At 43.9% G+C, this 19,727-nt stretch overlaps 1 protein-coding gene across 3 annotated transcripts in view; it reads right to left on the bottom strand.

The window, feature by feature from the left end:
* ATL2 (atlastin GTPase 2) overlaps positions 1 to 19,410 on the bottom strand; it is a 56,373-nt gene extending 36,963 nt beyond the window's left edge. For 2 of the 3 annotated variants that reach the window (XM_039531195.1, XM_039531194.1), the window contains exon 1: positions 19,262 to 19,410. In XM_039531195.1, coding sequence (XP_039387129.1) covers positions 19,262 to 19,310 — 49 coding nt within the window. In that variant the 5' untranslated portion in view covers positions 19,311 to 19,410. The remainder of the gene's footprint in view (positions 1 to 19,261) is intronic. The other variant, XM_039531193.1, reaches the window with a different exon arrangement.
* Between the last annotated feature and the right edge of the window lie 317 nt (positions 19,411 to 19,727).

Here is a 19,727-nt window from a genome sequence, read left to right as displayed (position 1 = left end):
AATACCCACTTCTTTGGATGCAAGTAGCTAACACGGCTACCCCTCTGATACATTATCCAAGTCATCAATGAAAATATTGACTAGACCAGCCCTAGGACTGACCCTTGCGAGACTCCATTAGATACACCCTGTCAGTCTGAAAGTGAACCACTGATTAACTACTCTGATTTTGGTCTGTCAACCAGTCGTGCATCTGCCTAGTAATTTCATCTAGGCCACATTTCCCAGGCTTGCTCAGAACACAGTCATGTAGGCCTGTGTCAAAAGCCTTGCTACACTCAAGATATATCATGTCTACTTCTTCCCTCTCAATCCCTCACCTGCTCGGCCAGCCCAATAAACCTGTCAAACCCGGAAATTAGATTGTTTGGTATGATTTGTTCTTGACAAATCCATGCTGGCTATTCCTTATAACCCTATATCCTCTAGGTGCTTACAAATTGAGAGTAATTAGTACTAGTTTGGTGTTGTGACAAAGTTCCTCCTCTGCCTTGGTGGGTTCTGCGCTTCCTGGCGGATTTGTTGCCTCAGAGGTTTTCGGCAGTCCTCAGTTTGGCTCCTTTTGTTAGTGGCACAAACCTGTCATTCACTAAGCTAACCTCATTGCTGGCCAGCATGGGGAAAAGGAGGACAATCCCCGCAGTCTCTGCTGGCTCCCCTAATGGGTCGGGGGACAAGCCAGAGACCGTCCCCTCTGGTGGGACCCACAGTCCAGATCAACTCCTCTTATATCAAAGAGGGAGTTGGGGGGAACCCGGGCCCACCCTCTACTCCAGGTTCCAGCCCAGGGCCCTGTGGATTGCAGCTGTCTATAGTGCCTCCTGTAACAGCTGTGTGTCAGCTACACCTCCCTGGGCTACTTCCCCATGGCCTCCTCCCAGCACCTTTGTCCTCACCACTGGACCTTCCTCCTGATATCTGGTAACACTTGTACTCCACAGTCCTCCAGCAGTACGCCTACTCACTCTCGGCTTTTCACACGTCTCTTGCTCCCAGCTCCTCACACGCCCCTCACTGACTGCGGTGAGGTCCTTTTTAAACCAGGTGCTCTGATTAGCCTGCCTGTCTTAATGGATTCTAGCTGCTTCTTAATTAGCTTCATGTGTCCTAATTAGCCTGCCTTAATTGGTTCCAGCAAGTTCCTGATTGTTCTGGAACTGCCCATTACCTTACCCAGGGAAAAGGGACCTGCTTAATTTGAGGCTAATTTATCTGCCTTCTATCACTCTGCTGTAGCCATCTGGCCTCACCCTGTCACAGTACCCACAGTGTTTGCCTTATATGCATTTTACAATAATTTCATTCTGGAAAATTAAAACAATAGTTTTACCAACTATTCGGTACATTGTATCCCAAGAGAAGACAGAATACTCCACTTCTCTGTGCATGGTTCCCCTCCCACTTCGACTATTCAGATTGTAGTCTCTTTGGGGCAGGAATGGTCTTTCGTTAAGTGACTACAGAGTGTTTGTCTGCACTCACCACAACAAGAACTGATTACAAAAGAAAAGATCAAAACCTAGGATTATTTCCTAACACCAGGCTTTTGTAAGAGCATTGAATGACCTCTATTCATTCCATCTTTCTGAAGCCTATAGGAAAATACTGCCTTACATGAGAAGTCAGTAAAATCAGCTCAAAATTTAGCAGTAAAAAGTTACTTAGGGATACTAGTATGAAAACTGCTTAAAAGGAAGTTTGCTTGGGGCCTTTTAAGTTAAAAAATTTGATACAGTAACCTTTTTAAATAAGAAGTGCTAGCTTTTTTAAAAATAGATGTTGTTTTGCTCCTGTGTTGATATTTATAAGGGAAAGGCTGATATAGGAGAATCCGAAAGGGAGTACACAAAGTGCTATCACATGCAGAATAAACTGAAAAAACTCAGGAAGTTTGTCTCGATAACTTTCCAGTCATAGTAATCTCAGGCTTTGCTTGTAAGCTCAATAGGTGCTGTACCAAAATTTCAGACAAATATATTTTAAAGTTTATAGCGGCCCCTTTTAAAGGGAAGTTTATGATGATCAGAAAGTTTACTATTTGAGCTTTTGGATGTAAAGTTTGAGCTAAGATTCCAAGCTAGTTCTTGAAGAGTTTTATATAGTGTGGAGAAGCATAATTTAATTTTTTTAAGGCACTTGTCAGACCTTTTCACCCTGCTAAAGGACTGGCATTTTTAAGTCTCTCCCCTTTCTCTAGTGAGAGAGGCCTGAGTGTGGTTAGTGTTTTGGGGTAGTGAACTGAATAGAGAAAGTGTAGGCATGTGTGAAATTTTAATAGAGTTACTAGTTCTCTTAAGGGACAGATGTAAATAAAATTTTACTTTCCTTTAGTTAATTTATAAGCACGTTTACAATATCTAAACAAATATTTCATAGTTCAGTTATGAGACTGTTCTGCTACACTCCTAAGTGATAAAATGATTTTTTTTTAAATCAACAATTGCTATCTACTCTTTTTTCCAGTTGTCTCATTTTGTAAATTCACAGCAAGATTCACATGCAAGTTATGGCACCACTGCAGACTTCTACGCATCACTGCCTTTCTATTGCTGACTAGCAAATACTGCCAAGTAGCTCATTTTAAGGCCAGAAATAATTAAGTGTTTTGAATATTTCTGCTATAAATAGGATGGATGAGTTAAGTTCCAAAGACTTGTTTGGAAATCCACAAGAATAAGGGGGAAATGAATATTTACCACCACCCCCATCCCTTTCTAATTACAGAATTTCTGTTTCTTATGTTTGTTAATTCTGGATTGATTATATAAAACCATAAAAAGGCAAAGTACCTGAAGCTGTATGCCCATAAGGGAATGGGAAGAGAAGATATTCTGGTGACCTAGAAACCCAAGAAGTTTCATAGCTAATTAGAAAAAAGAAATCGAAGGTCTATTTATTGACAGGTGTGTATACAATGGCACAGGAAGAGTTCCCACTAAATGGAAATATTGGAAAACTGGTATTTTGTTGTGTTTTTTAATTGAGGAGGAAAGGTAGGAGACTTTTCTGCAGACAGTACATTACTGCAGGATAGGTGGCAAAAAGTTAACACTCCTCCCCACCTCGATATATTCAGCAGTTCGCTTCCACACAAGTTGGGCCTCAGAAAAATGCTGTAGTGAGTATCTGCAAAGACTCTAGCAGCATGAAATGTGTCAAACCCAGTCAAATTTCAATAATGCACTTCCTGTTTTGGGGACACCCTATGGATCAAGCAGCTGAGACAATTATGTTCCTCTACGGATGAAGAGGAAAGTTTGGTTTGTTTTTTAAGGGTTGGGGGTGGGGAAGGAAGAGACAGTGACAAACTTAAAGTTTGTTTCTCTTCCTTCTCACCTAGAATGAGCTCTACCAGGACAGTGCCAAGCTGCATGATGCTGTTCTAAGTTAAGACATGTGAATGGAGAAATAAAAATGCAGCATCTCAAGTTCCCGTCCCCAAAAGTGTCTTGTTTACTGCCTCCAGAAGTGGTCAGATCCCATAAAGCACACACACGTTGGGAAGGGAAGCAGAATTTGTCCAAACCTCAGGCAACCAATTTCTTGTATGTGAAAGTAGATTTAATAGCATGCATCATCAAACTGGGATTGCATTGAAATTTGTTACTTCTCCAAGGCCAACTTGGATTCTGTATCTGACTGTCCAACAAGAAAAGTTGATCATCCTGATTCTTCCTAGACAAAGATGAATTTTAAATAACTTGTTGTGGTAAACCAGTGTTAGTGAAACTACCAGGTTAACTTTTGCTAGATGAGGGGGAGAAAGCTCTATGTAGGAAGGAACAGCATAAGTTCTTCCAGTATCCGCAGAGGAGAGGGTGAATAGAAGTTAATGATTTTTATTTAAATTGGATTTTTTGATTTATTAAATAATTTTTTCTTGAATCCTTAAGTCTCATCCAAAAAATGAGGTAAAGGCTGCTTTTCTATCTAACGAAAAGAATTGGGGAAACATCTAACTTTTGAGGTCAAGCTTTATAAATATGGCACAGTAGGTCAGCCTAAGTCACCTAGGAGACTGTCTCATTTTCAAAAGACTGAGTAGGAACTTAAGCTCCCATCACTTTCACTTAGGTGTAATTGAAAAATTTCCCAGGTTAAGATTAAATAAATCAGTTTAATTCATGAATACAGTTAATCCTCCTGTTTAATAAATCATTTAGTTGTACATGTGAAACATTTTGATAAGAAGTTTCTATATACAAAACATTTAAGGTTGTTTTGTTTAATAAAAATAAGTTTTATATGCTGTTTGGAATTTAATTAGTTACCATCTTAACACAGCTTGACAATTCATGAGCAAAAAGTTAAATATCTAGTAAGTGAGCAATATATCATTCACCATTTTCTAACATACCAAAAATGTACATTTAAGAATCTGAAAATGTTAAACTATATAACTGCTTAAATGAATGTATATAGTTATAGTGTATCCTCCTAGGTAGTCAAAAGAAATACCAAATATAGTGTAAAGGCTATTTAGTTGTAAATCAATATGTTTTAATAGTCATGTCAACCAATGAGAATGCACCTTTCTTTAAAAGAAAAAGGAAGTACAAATGGAAAAGCTGATTAAAGTTTATTTAAATCGAGGCTTTTCACTTGGTGATTTAAATCAATCTGGCCTCCCAGAGGACTACTCAAGATAGAGAGAATTGCAGCCAAACAAGCAAATTTCCTTTTCCTGGGTCCCCTACACCCCTCCCCACATGGGTGCTGCAAAGAAAAATTCTTATGCTGCTCCTGCATAAAGCATTTCCTCATAATAAAGGTATTAAATTCTCCAGATCATCTCAGTTTCACTCCATTAAGTCCTGTTTACACTACAATTTAAACCAACTTTGTAACCAGTTGGTGGCATGGATGACGCTAATACAATTTATGTCTATATACAATGTGCATTTCTGTTAGGCTTGGTCTACACTAGCAACTTATGTCAGTATAACTATGTCACTCAGGTGTGTGGAAAATCTACCCAGTTATACACACTTAACTCCCAATGTAGATAGCACAATGTCGACAGGAAACTTCTCCGGTCGCCATAGCTACTGCCTCTTGCAGAGGTGGATTAACACTACACCAATGGCAGAAGTTTTCCCATCAGCGTAGTAGCATCATCACTGAAACGCTACAGAACTGGATGAGTGTTGCTGCATTGCTGCATCATTTTAAGCGTAGACTTGCCTTCTAACACCCTTTTTTAAGAATGAACAATGTGGAAGAGAATGACAAGATGGCAGGATTATGAAAGGAAGACAAGAGGGAGCTGACTGTTTCCCTCTTTGCCATCAGTCAACCAGGTGAGTTTGAGATTCTAATCCAATATTGCTGTAATTATTTCTGACCTTCACTTTTCTATACAGTGATCTTATACACACAGCAACCCTTTGTCACTGTCCTTTATAGTCTTTAAAACCTTGTTTTCATCTGAAGGGACAGTCACCTTAATTGTGCTTCTGTCTGAAGATTTACTAGCCTCCTATGGTAGGACCATAATACCACTATAACCAATACATGGAAGCTGTGCCCCAGTTTATTTTGGGCATCTAAGAAAGTATATTGTCAGTTTCCTCGGTTTGTGTGGGTCTTTTAGAAACAGAAACATTACAGTGACAGAGCTGACACAGGGACCCCAAACAAGTACAATAATGGATTACTGTTCACTTTTTGAGCTCCACATCTAGCCAGTTCTAATGCTCTATAAAAATAGGAAGCTAGTCATGTATTTTGTACTACAGAATAGTCTAATAGGATATTTGGTTAACAAAAAGGACCAAAAGAATGGTATGCCTGCAATGCAAAGTACTTAAATGGCATGTTATTCTTGCTTATTCACATTCTATTAGATGAGCAACTTAAATCCTCTTCACACTCCATCTCTCTCTTCATACAGTCAAGATTCCTGTGTAGTGTCTGAATGCTCCATAGATGTCTCCATTTCCATTCTAAGTTTTGTCCATGAAGTACTGTATGCCCATTTTTATATGGGATCTTGAATACGGCTCTTAAGATTAGTTCAACTTCCATGTATAATACTATTAACTTCAGTTTATACTAGAAGATTCTTTTCTTCACTGTTAAACCTTTAGGAATGTGCCATGTGAGAAGGATTCAGCAGCTGACCCACACAATTGCTACTTATTTCTACAGTACTTTTAGAACTAGCCGATTTCTTGCATGAAGCTTTAGGAACATTGCACTTTTACAAAAATGTGCATCTTAGAAATAAAGCTATACATAAGATTATCATTACAAATGTAACACATCTAAGGAAGCGCTACCTTTCTAGAATTAAGGTTTAAAAGCCTGTTAGCATTTAGAGACAATACTTGCTTTTAAATACTTTGTATTTTACTTGAACCCAAGAGATTTCATTAACTGCACAGCGTTCCCAGACAGAACCTCTTCCAGGGTGGTCTTCTAATGTAGATGAGACACCCAAGTCTTACAAACCCCACAACGCTACTATACACAGAGCACATAACACAACCAACATGAAATAATGTCCCAACCTATAAAATTTAATCTAAATTCCACTTCCAACAAACAGAATAGCAACAGTGATGAGATGAAGTATCTCATTAAAGCTAATGCTATGGAAATATATTTAGAATAAGGTGTTACTTTATACATGAACAATTAACAAGAACTCTTCATATTACTTTACTGAGCTATTAAGTGTATTTTGTAGGTTTACATTGTAAGGAAAATGTTGTCAAGGAAAAAGTTCTTTTAACTAGAAGATACTTGGTCACAACAGCCACCAAGACTACATGGCAGGCTTTGCTGCTAAAATGCTCAGCGCCATTCTGTGTATTTGCAGGGAGTCAGGATCTATGCATGAAAGCAGGATCTTGGCGCTTTAAAAATTCACCTTTTTCCACTGCCTGCTCCTCACCTGAAACCTGATACTGTGAGTTTCCCCACAAGTTGTCAGTCCTCTGTGCTGTGACAGTATGCTTCTGTTCCTAATTAGCCCCCAAACCAAAGGAATCTCAAATCCGACCACATTAAGGCCTTGTCTACCCTGGCAAGTTTTTGCACAGTAAAGCAGCTTTCTGTGTTATAACTCCTGAGATGTACACACTGCCAAGCCACTTAGTGCGCAGAAACTGCGCAGTTGCAGCACTGTAAAAAAACCACCCTGAGACGTGTACAGCTTTCTGCACCAGGAGTACAGCGCTGCGGTGCCAGTGTAGACACTGGCCTCTGGGAGGTACCCTACTATGCCTGTTCTTGCCTCTCTGGTCATCTATTTGAACTCTGGTCACCTGAGGGCAGGGCAGTAATCATCCCCACCCCATAAATTCCTTGGGAATTTTGAAAGTCCCCTTCCTGTTTGCTTGGTGATACAAACAGTGGTCTCAGCACATCTTTCCAGCAGACGAAGCCTGCTCCACGCACCAGGAAATCCCCACCTTGGGGAAATGCTGAGCTGCTGGACATCATTAGCATTTGGGGAGAGGAAGCTGTCCAACCTCAGCTGTGCTCTGACCATAGGAATGATACCTACAGACAGATTTCACAATGCATGACAGAAAGGCCATGACCGGGACACACTGCAGTGCAGGGTCAAAGTGAAGGAGCTGTGGAACGCCTACCACAAGGTGCAGGAGGCAAACCACCGCTCCGGTGCTGCACCCATGAGCTGCCGGTTCTACAAAGAGCTGGACGCAATACCCGGTGGCGACCCCACCTCCACTGCAAAGGCCACCATAGATACTTCAGTGGCTTGCGTGCCAGTCGAGAGTGGACTGAGACTGGAGGAGGAAATCTTGGACAAGGATGTGGAGGGGAGGGAGGCCCAGAGGCAGAGACAACTCAGAGGTCAGAGATGCATACAGCCTCCGGAGCTCTTTTCTACCTCGGAGGAGCCTAGCCAGTCACAGCTGTCGGAACTTGGCGAAGCACAAACGGAGGGTCCTGGTAAGTGGCTTTGATTTTGGGAATCGCTGGATCAAGTTGTTAGGGGCAGGAGAGTTGCAGAAAGCAGGCTTGTGTCTGTATGATGCACGTACCACCACATGCCTAGTCTGAGCTGTGGAACAGGGTGTTGATTTACTCCCTCACTTCACGGGAATCTGACTCAGATCACCAGGAAACTCTCATGGAAATACTAGTCAATCCGCTGCCGCAGGTTCTTTGGCAGGGCTGCTTCATTTCTTGCCCCATTAAGAGTAACTTTCCCGTGCCACCCTGCTGTCACTGGGGGGAGGGGCGGGCACCATTGCTGCACACAGGTGAGCCGCATAAGGGCCAGAGCAGAAGCCGCAGTCTTGATTCCCTGCTCACCCTCAGCGAGATATCTTCCATAATGAACACAGCCTGGGGAAAATGTGGGGACAGGAATGATTATAAGGCCCCACCATAGTGCTGGCTCTCCCCAAGAGCCATGTGCCCAGTGTACAGTATGGTCCTGGAACAGTGATTTCCCCTGCCCCTGTGGTTACTCACCATTTTGGGGTGTCTTGTGGCTCATGTGTGCTTGCCTGGGGTCAGCCAGTTAGTGACAGGTATGTGAATAGTGGCTGTGTTTTAAATCAGTAGTCTGTGTGTTGCAAACAATACTGCTTCTGTAAAATGTTGCATTTTGGCTTCACAGATATGACCTTCCTGCGTGAGGTCATGATGCACTCCACAGCTGAAAAACAAGAATTGAAGGAGTGGCGGGACAGCGAGAGGAGGGACCAAAAGGAGAATGCTGCGCACCAGAACGAAGACACAGAGCAGCTCTTAAATGTTACAGAACGCCAAGCGGACACACTCCAGGCTCTACTAGCGCTGCAAACCAAGCAGCTCCACTCCCGCCCTCCCCTGCGGACTCTGTTGCAAAACTTTCCCATGCGCCCCCCAGACATCGCCAACACACTTATCAACCTCCTGGCTTTAACCATCCCGGGACCGCACCGTCTCCTGCGACCCTCCCTTCCCCCATCCCCCTCAGTGCTGATTGGTTTTTGGTCTCTCTCCCCAATCCAGTAGTTTAATAAAATAATTGTTTTGGTTTGAAAGCAATCTTTATTCCATTAAATGAAAGCAAACAGGCATTTTTCTTACACCTTCATAGTGCATTGTCTGCACCAATCACAATCACCTCCTACCATTACAAGAACTGTACTCCCAAGCATTGCAACAATTAGTGGCTTTCAACTTCAAATTGCTGCCTCGAGGCATCCCTGATCCTTGTAGCCCCGCGCTGCGCCCCTCTAATAACTCTGGTCTCTGGCTTTCACCCTTCCCTTCACAAATATTATGGAGCGTACAGCATGCGGCTATAAGACTAGGAATATCGTAATTGGCCAGGTCCCATACAGGCAGCACCAGCGGGCCTTTAAATGGCCAAAAGCACACTCAAGAGCCATTCTGCTCTCAGCCTGTTGAACCACTCCTTGCTGCTGTCAAGGTGCCCAGTGTATGGCTTCAAAGCTACGGCATTAAGGGGTAGGCAGGGTCTCCCAGGATCACAATGGGCATTTCAACTTCCCCTACAGTGATCTTCTGGTCCGGGAAAAAAGTCCCTTCTTGCAGCTTCCTGAACAGGCCAGTGTTCCGAAAGATGCGTGCGTCATGCACCTTCCGGACCAGCCTGCATTAATGTCCATGAAATGCCCATGGTGATCCACAAGCACCTGGAGAACCACTGAGAAATACCTCTTGCGATTAATGTACTTGGTGGCTAGGTGGTCTGGTACCAGAATTGGAATATGCATGCCATCTATCACCCCTCTGCAGTTAAGAAGCCCATTTGTGCAAAGCCATCCAATGTCACGCATGTTGCCCAGAGTCATGGTCTTTCAGAGCAGGATGCGATTTATGGCCCTGCACACTTCTGTCAACACGAGTCCAACAGTCCACTTTCCCACTCTGACCTAGTTAGCAACTGATTGGTAGCAGTCTGGAGTAGCCAGTTTCCACAGTGCAATCACCACGTGCTTCTCCAGCGACAGGGCAGCGCTCATTCTTGTGTCCTTGCGCCACAGGGCTGGGGCGAGCTCATCACACAATCCCATGAATGTGGCTTTCCTCTTGAAAGTTCCGCAGCCACTGCTCATCATCCCAGACGTGCATGATGTGATCCCAGCACTTAGTGCTTGTTTCCAGAGCCCAAAAGCAGCGTTCCACTGTGGCCAGCACCTCCGTGAATGCCACAAGCAATCTCATGTTGTAGCTACTACGCATGGCGAGATCAATGTCGCACTCCTCTTGCCTTTGTAGTTTAAGGAATAACTCCACTGCCACTCATGACATGTTAGTAAGAGCGAGCAGCATATTGGTCAGCAGCATGGGATCCATTCCTGCAGCCCAAAGAGGCAGAGCGCACACTACACAAACCATTGAAAGATGGCGCCAAATGTGGATGGAAGCACAGGGATTGCTGGGATGCAAAGCAATGCATCACGGGGCATTGGGACAGGACCTGGGATGCCCCATGACCCTCTCCGCCTTCCCACAACTCCTAGTGGCAGAAGGGGAAGAGATGCTCTGTGGAATAGCTGCCCAGAGTGCACCATTCTGAATACCACTGCAAGTGTGAACATGCTGTTGTGCAGGCAGCTGACAGCGTGAACACACAAAAGCGGTTTCCCTTCAGCACTTTGAGTGGCGCTGTAACAGCCAGCACTGTAACTCTGCCAGTGTAGACATACCCTAAAAAGATTCAGGAAAGCAACAGTCACCTCCAAGAAGTAGAGAAAGAAAAGTGGCTCTTCCTTCTATCTTTTTACCTACTCTCAAGAAAGAAGTTACGAGGTGTAAGTGGTGCAAGCCAGCCCCTCGGGAGTTTGGAGGGGGCACTAATAAGATTTGGCTTACATACAGGGTTAAAATAACTGCACTTCACGCCACACCTTCTTTATCTCAAACTGAGCTGTATCACTCGGTGAGAACAAATTTCCTGGGCGTGTGCAGTGTAAAAATGCAGACCCTGTATCGCAGAACACGCACTTAACATCATTTCAATAGGATTCTCCTCCCACTTTTTAGTTTGATTGAAAACGAAGTTTCATTTTACTTGTAGTCATGCAGTACAAACTGTGCCAACATACATGTTAAATATTTTCCTGATATCAATAAGTTGTTTATACAATGCAGATAGTTATAAAACAGACAGTGTCATGTTAATCTACTTTTTCCTTCCATCTTAGTGTGTGACTGCAGCTTTACTGAAGATGTTTTGGGGCCAGACTGATTTCACTTACAGTTTTGCACCAGTAAGACTTAACAGCCATATTGGTCAGGGCAGTGGTCCATCTAGTCCAATATCCTACCTTCTGAAAGTGGCCAATGCCAGGTGCTTCAGAAGGAACTAACAGAATAGGGCAATTTCGAATGATCCATCCCATCATCCAGTCACAGCTTCTGACAGTTGGAGACTTAGGGACACCTGGAGTATGGAGTCTATTCACCAAGATGGTCAGGGACATGTCACTTCATTAAGCATAGCTCATCACTTCTGTAATTTTTTAACCCAGTTATATTTGAATAATTATATGCTAGTTCTGATTTATATCAGTGTCTATGCCCACACTTTGAAACCTATTTTGTAGATCTATGGATTTTTTATTTGTGCAAACACGCAAGGAAGAAAAGTTGAAGACTCAGGATGAATTTCAGATTCTGGTTTTCATTCCAGTTCTTGAAGAGCAATCCACATAGATCAATGGTGATGTGCAAGTGCCATCCTGTCATGCAGCAGTGCTACATTCCAGGTCAGTTGTGCAACAGCAATTAAAGCAACCATGTGCTCATTCTCTGGGCAGAAGCTTAAACACGAAACTGAAGTTGTTAATGGGGGGCCAGCTAGAGAAAAGGAAAGATATCAGAAATTGGGAGGGGGAAGTCTCCATCCAACAAGGAGAAAACAGCAAAATATTCCTCTTTCAGAGAGGAAGCCATGAGCAAGAGAGACCAAAAAATGCAAGGGTTACAATTTAAGTCCCTTCCTATGATTCCCTGTGTAGCCTGGAATAAGTCACCAAAACCATCTCCATTCCCCACTCTATATACCCTGAACTATAATATGGAGATAGTATTTACATTCCTCACAGGATTAGTCTGTGTGAGGCATTTTGCAGATGCAAATAGTGCACTTATATAGCACTTTACATGTTCAGGTTTCTAGTGTGTCTGTTCATGACTACTAAATTATTATTATTATAATTATTTACTGCTATCACGTGAGCTGCAGAAAGAAAATGTTCTTTCCCCAATTACTCTTTGTAGGATTTCCCCTTAGCTCCTAAATAGCTTAAGTCTTGATCATTTAATTTTTTCCCCATCCCTAAATAGCAGCTAACCACTAGCCAATATCAAGGAAGGCTACAGGGATACACAAGCACTTCAGAATATTTGATCTGAGATTGATTAGGAGGGTCAACTGCATTTTTAATGTATTTTCAGAGAGAATCTTGTTTTAGTCCAGTTTCAAAGGTCAGATTAAACATTCCCATGAGCACTGACAAATTTCAGATAGACAACCCATACAAAAACTTTGGGTATTAACACGAAATGTTGATTTGGAATTTGGAGGCTAGCTTTCTGTTTGGAGAAATTTCAGGAAGTTTGTTGTCTCTAACTCTGCACTCCTGGGTGGGTCACTGGCAGCAGGTATGAAACCTGGGACCTCCAGTTCTAAAAGCATATGCCTCCACTGCATGAACCAGAAGACCCAGCTGTACTAAGACTGTAAAAGTGGTCCCCAACCTTTTTGGGGCCAGTAGCACATTCATGTTTTCAGAAGAGTGTGGCGGGCGCCAACAATTTTTCAAGACTTATTTTGTATTTGTACATTAATTAATACAAAAATCATCATATTTACTATTACATAATATATGAATCCATAAGATAAAAAGGGTAATTTTACATGTGAAAGGTATTAAATTTGGCAATTACTTTCACCTTACCATGTGAATTTGCACTTTATCTACCTGTAAGAAAAATTAAGGAGTTTTTACAAAAATAAATATCATAAGCAGTTTTCATCTTATTTATTTAAAAAAGTAAAACATTGTTGAACTGCTGGTCCAAATATATTTATTATTCTTACTTTAACATAGAATGAAGCCTGCAGCCCTGGAGTTCTCTGTCCCCGGCAGGCACGGTGACGTGGTTTCTCTCCCATGCTGGGCACTAGGCAGGTTCCACACCTGCCAAGGACTGAGAACACCAGCACCCACAGCCTGCAGCCCCGGAGTTCTGTTCCCAGCAGGCGCGGGGCTGCAGCTTCTCTCCCCTGCTGGGCACTAGGCGGGCGCACATAAATACCCCAGCGGGCGCCATGGTGCCCACGGGCACCACATTGGGGACCACTGCTGTAGCATGTTCATCAATCTCTCTATGTGTGGCCCACAGAGTGGGTGGGTGTTACATCCAACTCAAACTAACTTGATTACCTGTGTCTACCCACTACTAGCCACTATTTGAAAAACAGTTTCAGTTTTCCAGATGTCAATGTTCCCCACTTAAAGTCAGTGTAATACATAGATATATATTATAGCTAGACTGATGAAATATTTGCTTCTGAAGTGACTTTTTTGCCAATCCAGAATTTCACAGGAAGTTAGTACTAAAATGTGATCGGTCCACTGAAAAAAACTGATAGCAAGTGTATATGCTACACAAACCTGGTTGTACACAGTGGTAAAATAACGATTGTCTAAATTTCTCTGCTAGGCACGTGACAGCTATCGTGGTTTGCACTTGAACTTGAAAAGTTCCTCAAGACAATGGTTCTTAAGTTGTGTTCTCTGGCACTTTCTGATGGTCCACAGAATGAAACAGCAAGGATCACACAGTGGGAGTGCTGCATGGACCACTTCATATAAGCATGTATAGTACCGATACCAAAGGAATACCAATTGAAAATGAGGTTTGTTTTTACTAACTAGTTGGATTTAATAGCCAAGATTACAGTAATTGAAAGCAAAAAAAGTCTCTTTATAGTGCTTTCATGCACAAAGTAAAGTCAGTTTTCCTGTGCCCCTTGCAGTCAGTTTCTCCCTTGTTGCCAGATTTTTTTTTAAAACTTAGATAAATAGTGCCCATTAAACAGTATGCCTCAAATCTGTCAGACATGGGAGACTTTTTAAAGTTAGTATATTTCAAGAAGTTTGAGTTGAGGGTCCCTTTAAGATACTTCAGATAGCTACCAGGTATTAAAAAATGTGACTGGTCCAATCCACATGCCACTACATGAGGGACACTTCCAGTTTATGCAGTGCAAACAAAATGTTCTGATTTTATTTTGAACATCTCAAAAAAAAATCAGTATAGTGAAACATATTGGGGGCTTTCTGCAAACCCTCAAGATCTTCCATAGCTTTAAATGTGCAGACCTGTGTAGTGTTAATCATTTAGCTTCATAGGAAATTATTAAAGAAGAATAATATTAGGGAAGTCATACAGTTGAAGCATGATATGATCAGCTACTGATTCCCTCGATAAGTACTCAAAAACATTTCCTGTGAAATTAGTTGCCAAGTACTATAGCTGAGTTATTTCTATTTGTACAGATACCCTTACTCCTTTCAGACTACTGCATGACAAAAATTAACTGAAATACTGTTCTTAAATATCATTAACCTGCTTTTATCCATAAAAGGAGACCATTCCCTAGAACAGATTAGTTTGCTCTAGTATTCATGTTACAAGCATAAGTTCCAATACTGAAATTGGATTCACGTGGGCAAACCCATCCAGAGTTCCACTGACACTCAACTGCAGGACTACAGCAAAGCTCTGAACATATGAGGAAAATGATCCATTAATGCTCAGGGTAAAATTTTCATTTTAACAGGAAAGAAGCACCACTGCCAGACAGCTCAAACTCTGATCTTAGCTTATAGAAGTGGTTTTGTTTTCACAAAAAGCTAAATAGAATTCTTCATTGTAATCTTCAGAAGTCATGTTAAGTTTAAGATTTCAGAATAAGTGTAGGTATTTCAAAATTCCTCTACAGTATTTGGATTGCAAGAATTCCAGCATGGTGTAAACAAGAACTATATTTTTGGGATTTCACTCAGCTTGGACAATAAGACTAAGAAGTCATTTTTAATAATTTAAACTGTTAGTAAATCAAGTTTAAAATGTTGGTCTAGGATGGATTTAATTAAATGCACGCAAGTTGGTGAACTGCAAATGCACAGTTCAACACTGTGTATACACACACACACAGTGTTGCATGCAAGCAAGAATGCAAACCACTTCAAACTCTGGATTTTAAACTTGATACTGCCCTTTGAACTTTTGCAGATCATTCTAAGAAGTTCAGGTTGTTAAATGGACACAGCAAATCTGCATGTTTATTGATACAGTGCAATATTTTAAGTGACTGGAAATCTTACTTGGGACCTAAAGCATAAGACATCGGTCATCTTGCCTGATCTATAGATTACGTATTAGGCCTCAAGTCTTGTGCTAACTGCAGTTCCTTGCTTTACTGCTGAATATAATAAAATAAATAATAATAATAAAGGCAAGCTAGCCCTAGGGGCTGCAGTCAAAGCTGGAACAGCTTTGGTGGTATCCTTTAAGTATGGCGTTTGTCCTATGTCCATGACTGCTCAGAACTGAGTAATCAGATTTTGATGTGGTCTAGTGAGTTCGACTTCTCGGAGTTCGAACTATCGCGTCTGATCTAGACGCGATCGGCACTTCTGGAGTTCGAACTATCGCGTCTGATCTAGACGCGATAGTTCGAACTCCGGAAGCGCCATGGTCGACTCTGGTACTCCACCACTGCAAACGGCGGTGGTGGAGTCGACGGGGGAGCCGCGGAGTTCGACCCCGCCGCGTCTGGACGGGTGAGTAGTTCGAATTAGGGTACTTCGAATTCAGCTACGCTATTCCCGTAGCTGAATTTGCGTACCCTAATTCGAACCCCCTTTTTAGTGTGGACCAGGCCTTAGTGATGCAAGGGAGAAGACAGTGAAGTCAATGGTGTTTGAGTCTGTCTAGTCTTTCCTTAGACCATCCCCTCCCTATTTTCTTGAAGGCAGCACACTTTACCCTGAAGGACAGAATTGCTGTTGAACAAATATAGATTTTTAATGAGGAAGAACAACATCATTAAAAGTTGTAAGTTAAGGGAAGTAAAGATGTATATGACACAGGAGACAAGTTACAAGCCAGATTTTTAATGGTATATAAGCACCTAACTCCCATTGAAATCAATGGGTGTTAGGTGTCTAACTCCCTTTAAATAACAGCCTCTATATACCTATCCTATTACATTTCCCTCCTGTTCTCCAGATGTTATGAATCTGCCAATGTGCTTTACATGATGGTACATACGACAAAGAAAGCTCCTCCAATGCTAAGCATTGATTTAATGTGAAAGCAAATGTCTTGTTAAGGTAGTTCCATGACGACTTATGTTCTCACTTGAAGTAGAGGACATGTGTGTTCCTGTTTTATGATGAGAACGCTGTCACAGTGAGGCCACTTGTTACAGGTGAAGAGATTTTATTTTGACCTATAAAGAGCTAGGAAATATCCACAAACTGGTAATTTACTGTTGAAATAAGTCATGAGAACTGTGTCAAAGAACGTAAGTAATTTCAGATCTTTGACATCTGATCTTCAGACTATTTTAAGTTACTAAGAGCAGCAACACTGTCAAAAATATTCAGATATTCCCACGTTCAACATTTTGTTATCATGCCCCCCTTTCAACAGGTTTGCAGAGTATCTGATCTGCAACTTCCAACTTCTACTTCTGCGAGATGTCTCCATATCCAGTGGCTAGCAACTGTATCACCACTAACCAATGGCAGCACGTGGTATCTACCAATCAGCTTTTGGTTAATGCTTAATTCAACCATGTGGTTTTCAAACAGTTGGAATCATGCAACAGTATAGTTACAAAGTGTTGCAAGTCTGCCCAAATTACTGACTTCAACATTGGACTGAAGATATTACATTATATTCTAACTCCCCAAAATCCTATGACTTAGCAAAACATTGCCTGTCTTTCTAGCTCTCAAATCAGACATTCACAAATGTTCGTTTTTTTCTTGAGCCATTCTGTATGACCTTAGACTCAAATATATACGAGTCTAAAAAGCAAACCCTTGAAGACAGAAGGTCCCATTATGAAGAAAGGACTTCCTACAACAAGAACATTGACGCTCTACTGTACAGATCTGCTTCCATGACAAGTAGCATGTTTATACAAGCACACTCTTGTAAGGGGGCAAGGAAAGTCTAGTTCTTCTTCACAATCTCTCCTCTCAGCTGATCAGTAAAATTTCACAACCAGAGCCCACTTTAAATGCTGTGAACAGAACCAGTAAGCACAGTACCTATAACTAGGGCTGTTTCAGTTTTATTTGAATGAGAAAATAAATTGCTCACATCATTTAGGATTTGAGTCATTAAGGTTTTACATGGATTAACATTTTAATCTATATTAAGTTTTCTGCATTTCCCATCATTTTAGTATCCAAATGCTATCATTTCCCTGGGTTTATTTACAGAGTGGTAGAGTATTACAAATTTATTCTCCCTGAGATTTGGCAACAATTATGCACATAATTTATCATGACATACACAAAGGCAAGGTCCCTGGGTCACTTGCCAGTTAGAACCACGTTGCAGCACAGGGTGAGGTCACTAAAATGTTATCAGTTCAATTCAGCATTGCCACTCAACTCCCTCTATGCACACACTGAGTGTGTTGCTCCAGACTCACAGTAACTATCTGCACAGGGGCAAAGCTCAAAGAACCTTTCCCTATGGAGGGGAAGGAGCTGAGAAGCAACAAATGAGGGAGTTGGAAGGGATAAAACTGGCACTTCAGGATTTTTGTTCTACTTAAAAGTAGGTCACAGCATAAATGAACCGCCAGTACTGCACTCCAATCAGAGCAGATTCCTCCACACAGCACTGCTACCGCCACTACAGATCACAGCTCCCACACCTACCAGCGGCAGTTCTCCTCCCCCACCCACCAAACACAAGACACAATTGGATCCTTAAGTGTATGGACCAGACCCTGCCAGTCATCCCCCCAAAAACGTGCTGGGCAGGCCTACTACACACAGCCTACCCCAAAATCCACTAACGAGAACCTGCCACTGTGTCATCCTCCCATGCACTAAAACCCTGCCCCCCATATCCCGGCCAAAGCCTGCCACTCTGTGCCGCCCAGCCCCATGCACCAGGCAAACCCTCCCCCCACACACACACACTAGCCAGAGCTTGCCACGCTGTGCCACCCCCCCATGCACTGGGCAAGCCCTGCCCCCACATACACTAGCCAGAGCCTGACACACTGTGCCACCCCCCCCATGCACTGGGCAAGCCCTGCCCCCCCCATACACTAGCCAGAGCCTGAAACACTGTGCCACCCCCCATGCACCAGGCAAACCCTGCCCCCCCACACACACTAGCCAGAGCTTGCCACACTGTGCCACCCCCCCATGCACTGGGCAAGCTCTGCCCCCACATACACTAGCCAGTGCCTGACACACTGTGCCACCCCCAGGGCAAGTCCTGCCTCCCATACACTAGCCAGAGCCTGACACCCCCCATGCACTGGGCAAAGCCCTGCCCCCCCCATACACTAGCCAGAGCCTGACACACTGTGCCACCCCCCATGCACCAGGCAAACCCTGCCCCCCCATACACTAGCCAGTGCCTGACACACTGTGCCACCCCCCCATGCACCAGGCAAACCCTGCCCCCCCATACACTAGCCAGAGCCTGACACCCTGTGCCACCCCCCCTCCACTGGGCAAACCCTGCCCCCCCATACACTAGCCAGAGCCTGACACACTGTGCCACCCCCCATGCACCAGGCAAACCCTGCCCCCCCATACACTAGCCAGAGCCTGACACACTGTGCCACCCCCCATGCACCAGGCAAACCCTGCCCCCCCATACACTAGCCAGAGCTTGCCACGCTGTGCCACCCCCCCCATGCACTGGGCAAGCCCTGCCCCCCCCATACACTAGCCAGAGCCTGACACACTGTGCCACCCCCCATGCACTGGGCAAGCCCTGCCCCCACATACACACTACCCAGAGCCTGACACACTGTCCCCCGCCCCATGCACTAGCCAGTGCCTGACACCCCCCATGCACTGGGCGAGCCCTGCCCCCACATACACACTAGCCAGAGCCTGACACACTGGCCCTGCCGCCCCGGCCGGAGCCGGAGGAGCCGGACACCCCGGGCAGGCCCCGCCGCGCGGCCCCACTCCCGGCCGGGCCGAGTCCCAGTCCCAGTCCCAGGCCCAGGCCCGGCCGCGGCCCTCGTTACCTGGCGGCCCCGCTCGCTGGCCGCGCCGCGCCGCGTCCCCTTCCGCCATCTTGTCCGGGTTTAAAATTAACTCCGCGTGACGTCAAACGCCGCCGCCGAGACCTTTATCGGCCGGCAGCGCGCGGCGCCGCCAATCCCGCCCCGGCGCAGGCCCGGCAACAGCTCGTCAGGCTCCGCCCCTTCAAGGCTGGCGGCCCGGAGCCCGCGGGGTCCCAGCGCCGCCGAGTTGCCCGCCCGCCCTGGCGCCTGGGTGCCGGCGCTGCAGGGTCCTAGCATCCCTTGGGTTACCCTCCCCCAACGAGGGTTGCCAACCCTCCAGGATTGGCCTGGAGTCTTCAGGAATTAAAGATTCGTTTTTAATTAAAAAATATGTCATGTGATGAAATCGCCAGAAATACATCCAACTAAAATTGGCATCCCTACCTCAGCTGCAGGATCCCAAGCAGCCAGGTCCCAGATCCCCTGT

The sequence above is a fragment of the Mauremys reevesii genome, linkage group 3 (assembly GCF_016161935.1).
Source record: "Mauremys reevesii isolate NIE-2019 linkage group 3, ASM1616193v1, whole genome shotgun sequence".
NCBI classification, from domain to species: Eukaryota; Metazoa; Chordata; order Testudines; family Geoemydidae; genus Mauremys; species Mauremys reevesii.
This window is presented reverse-complemented; position numbering and strand designations above follow the sequence as displayed.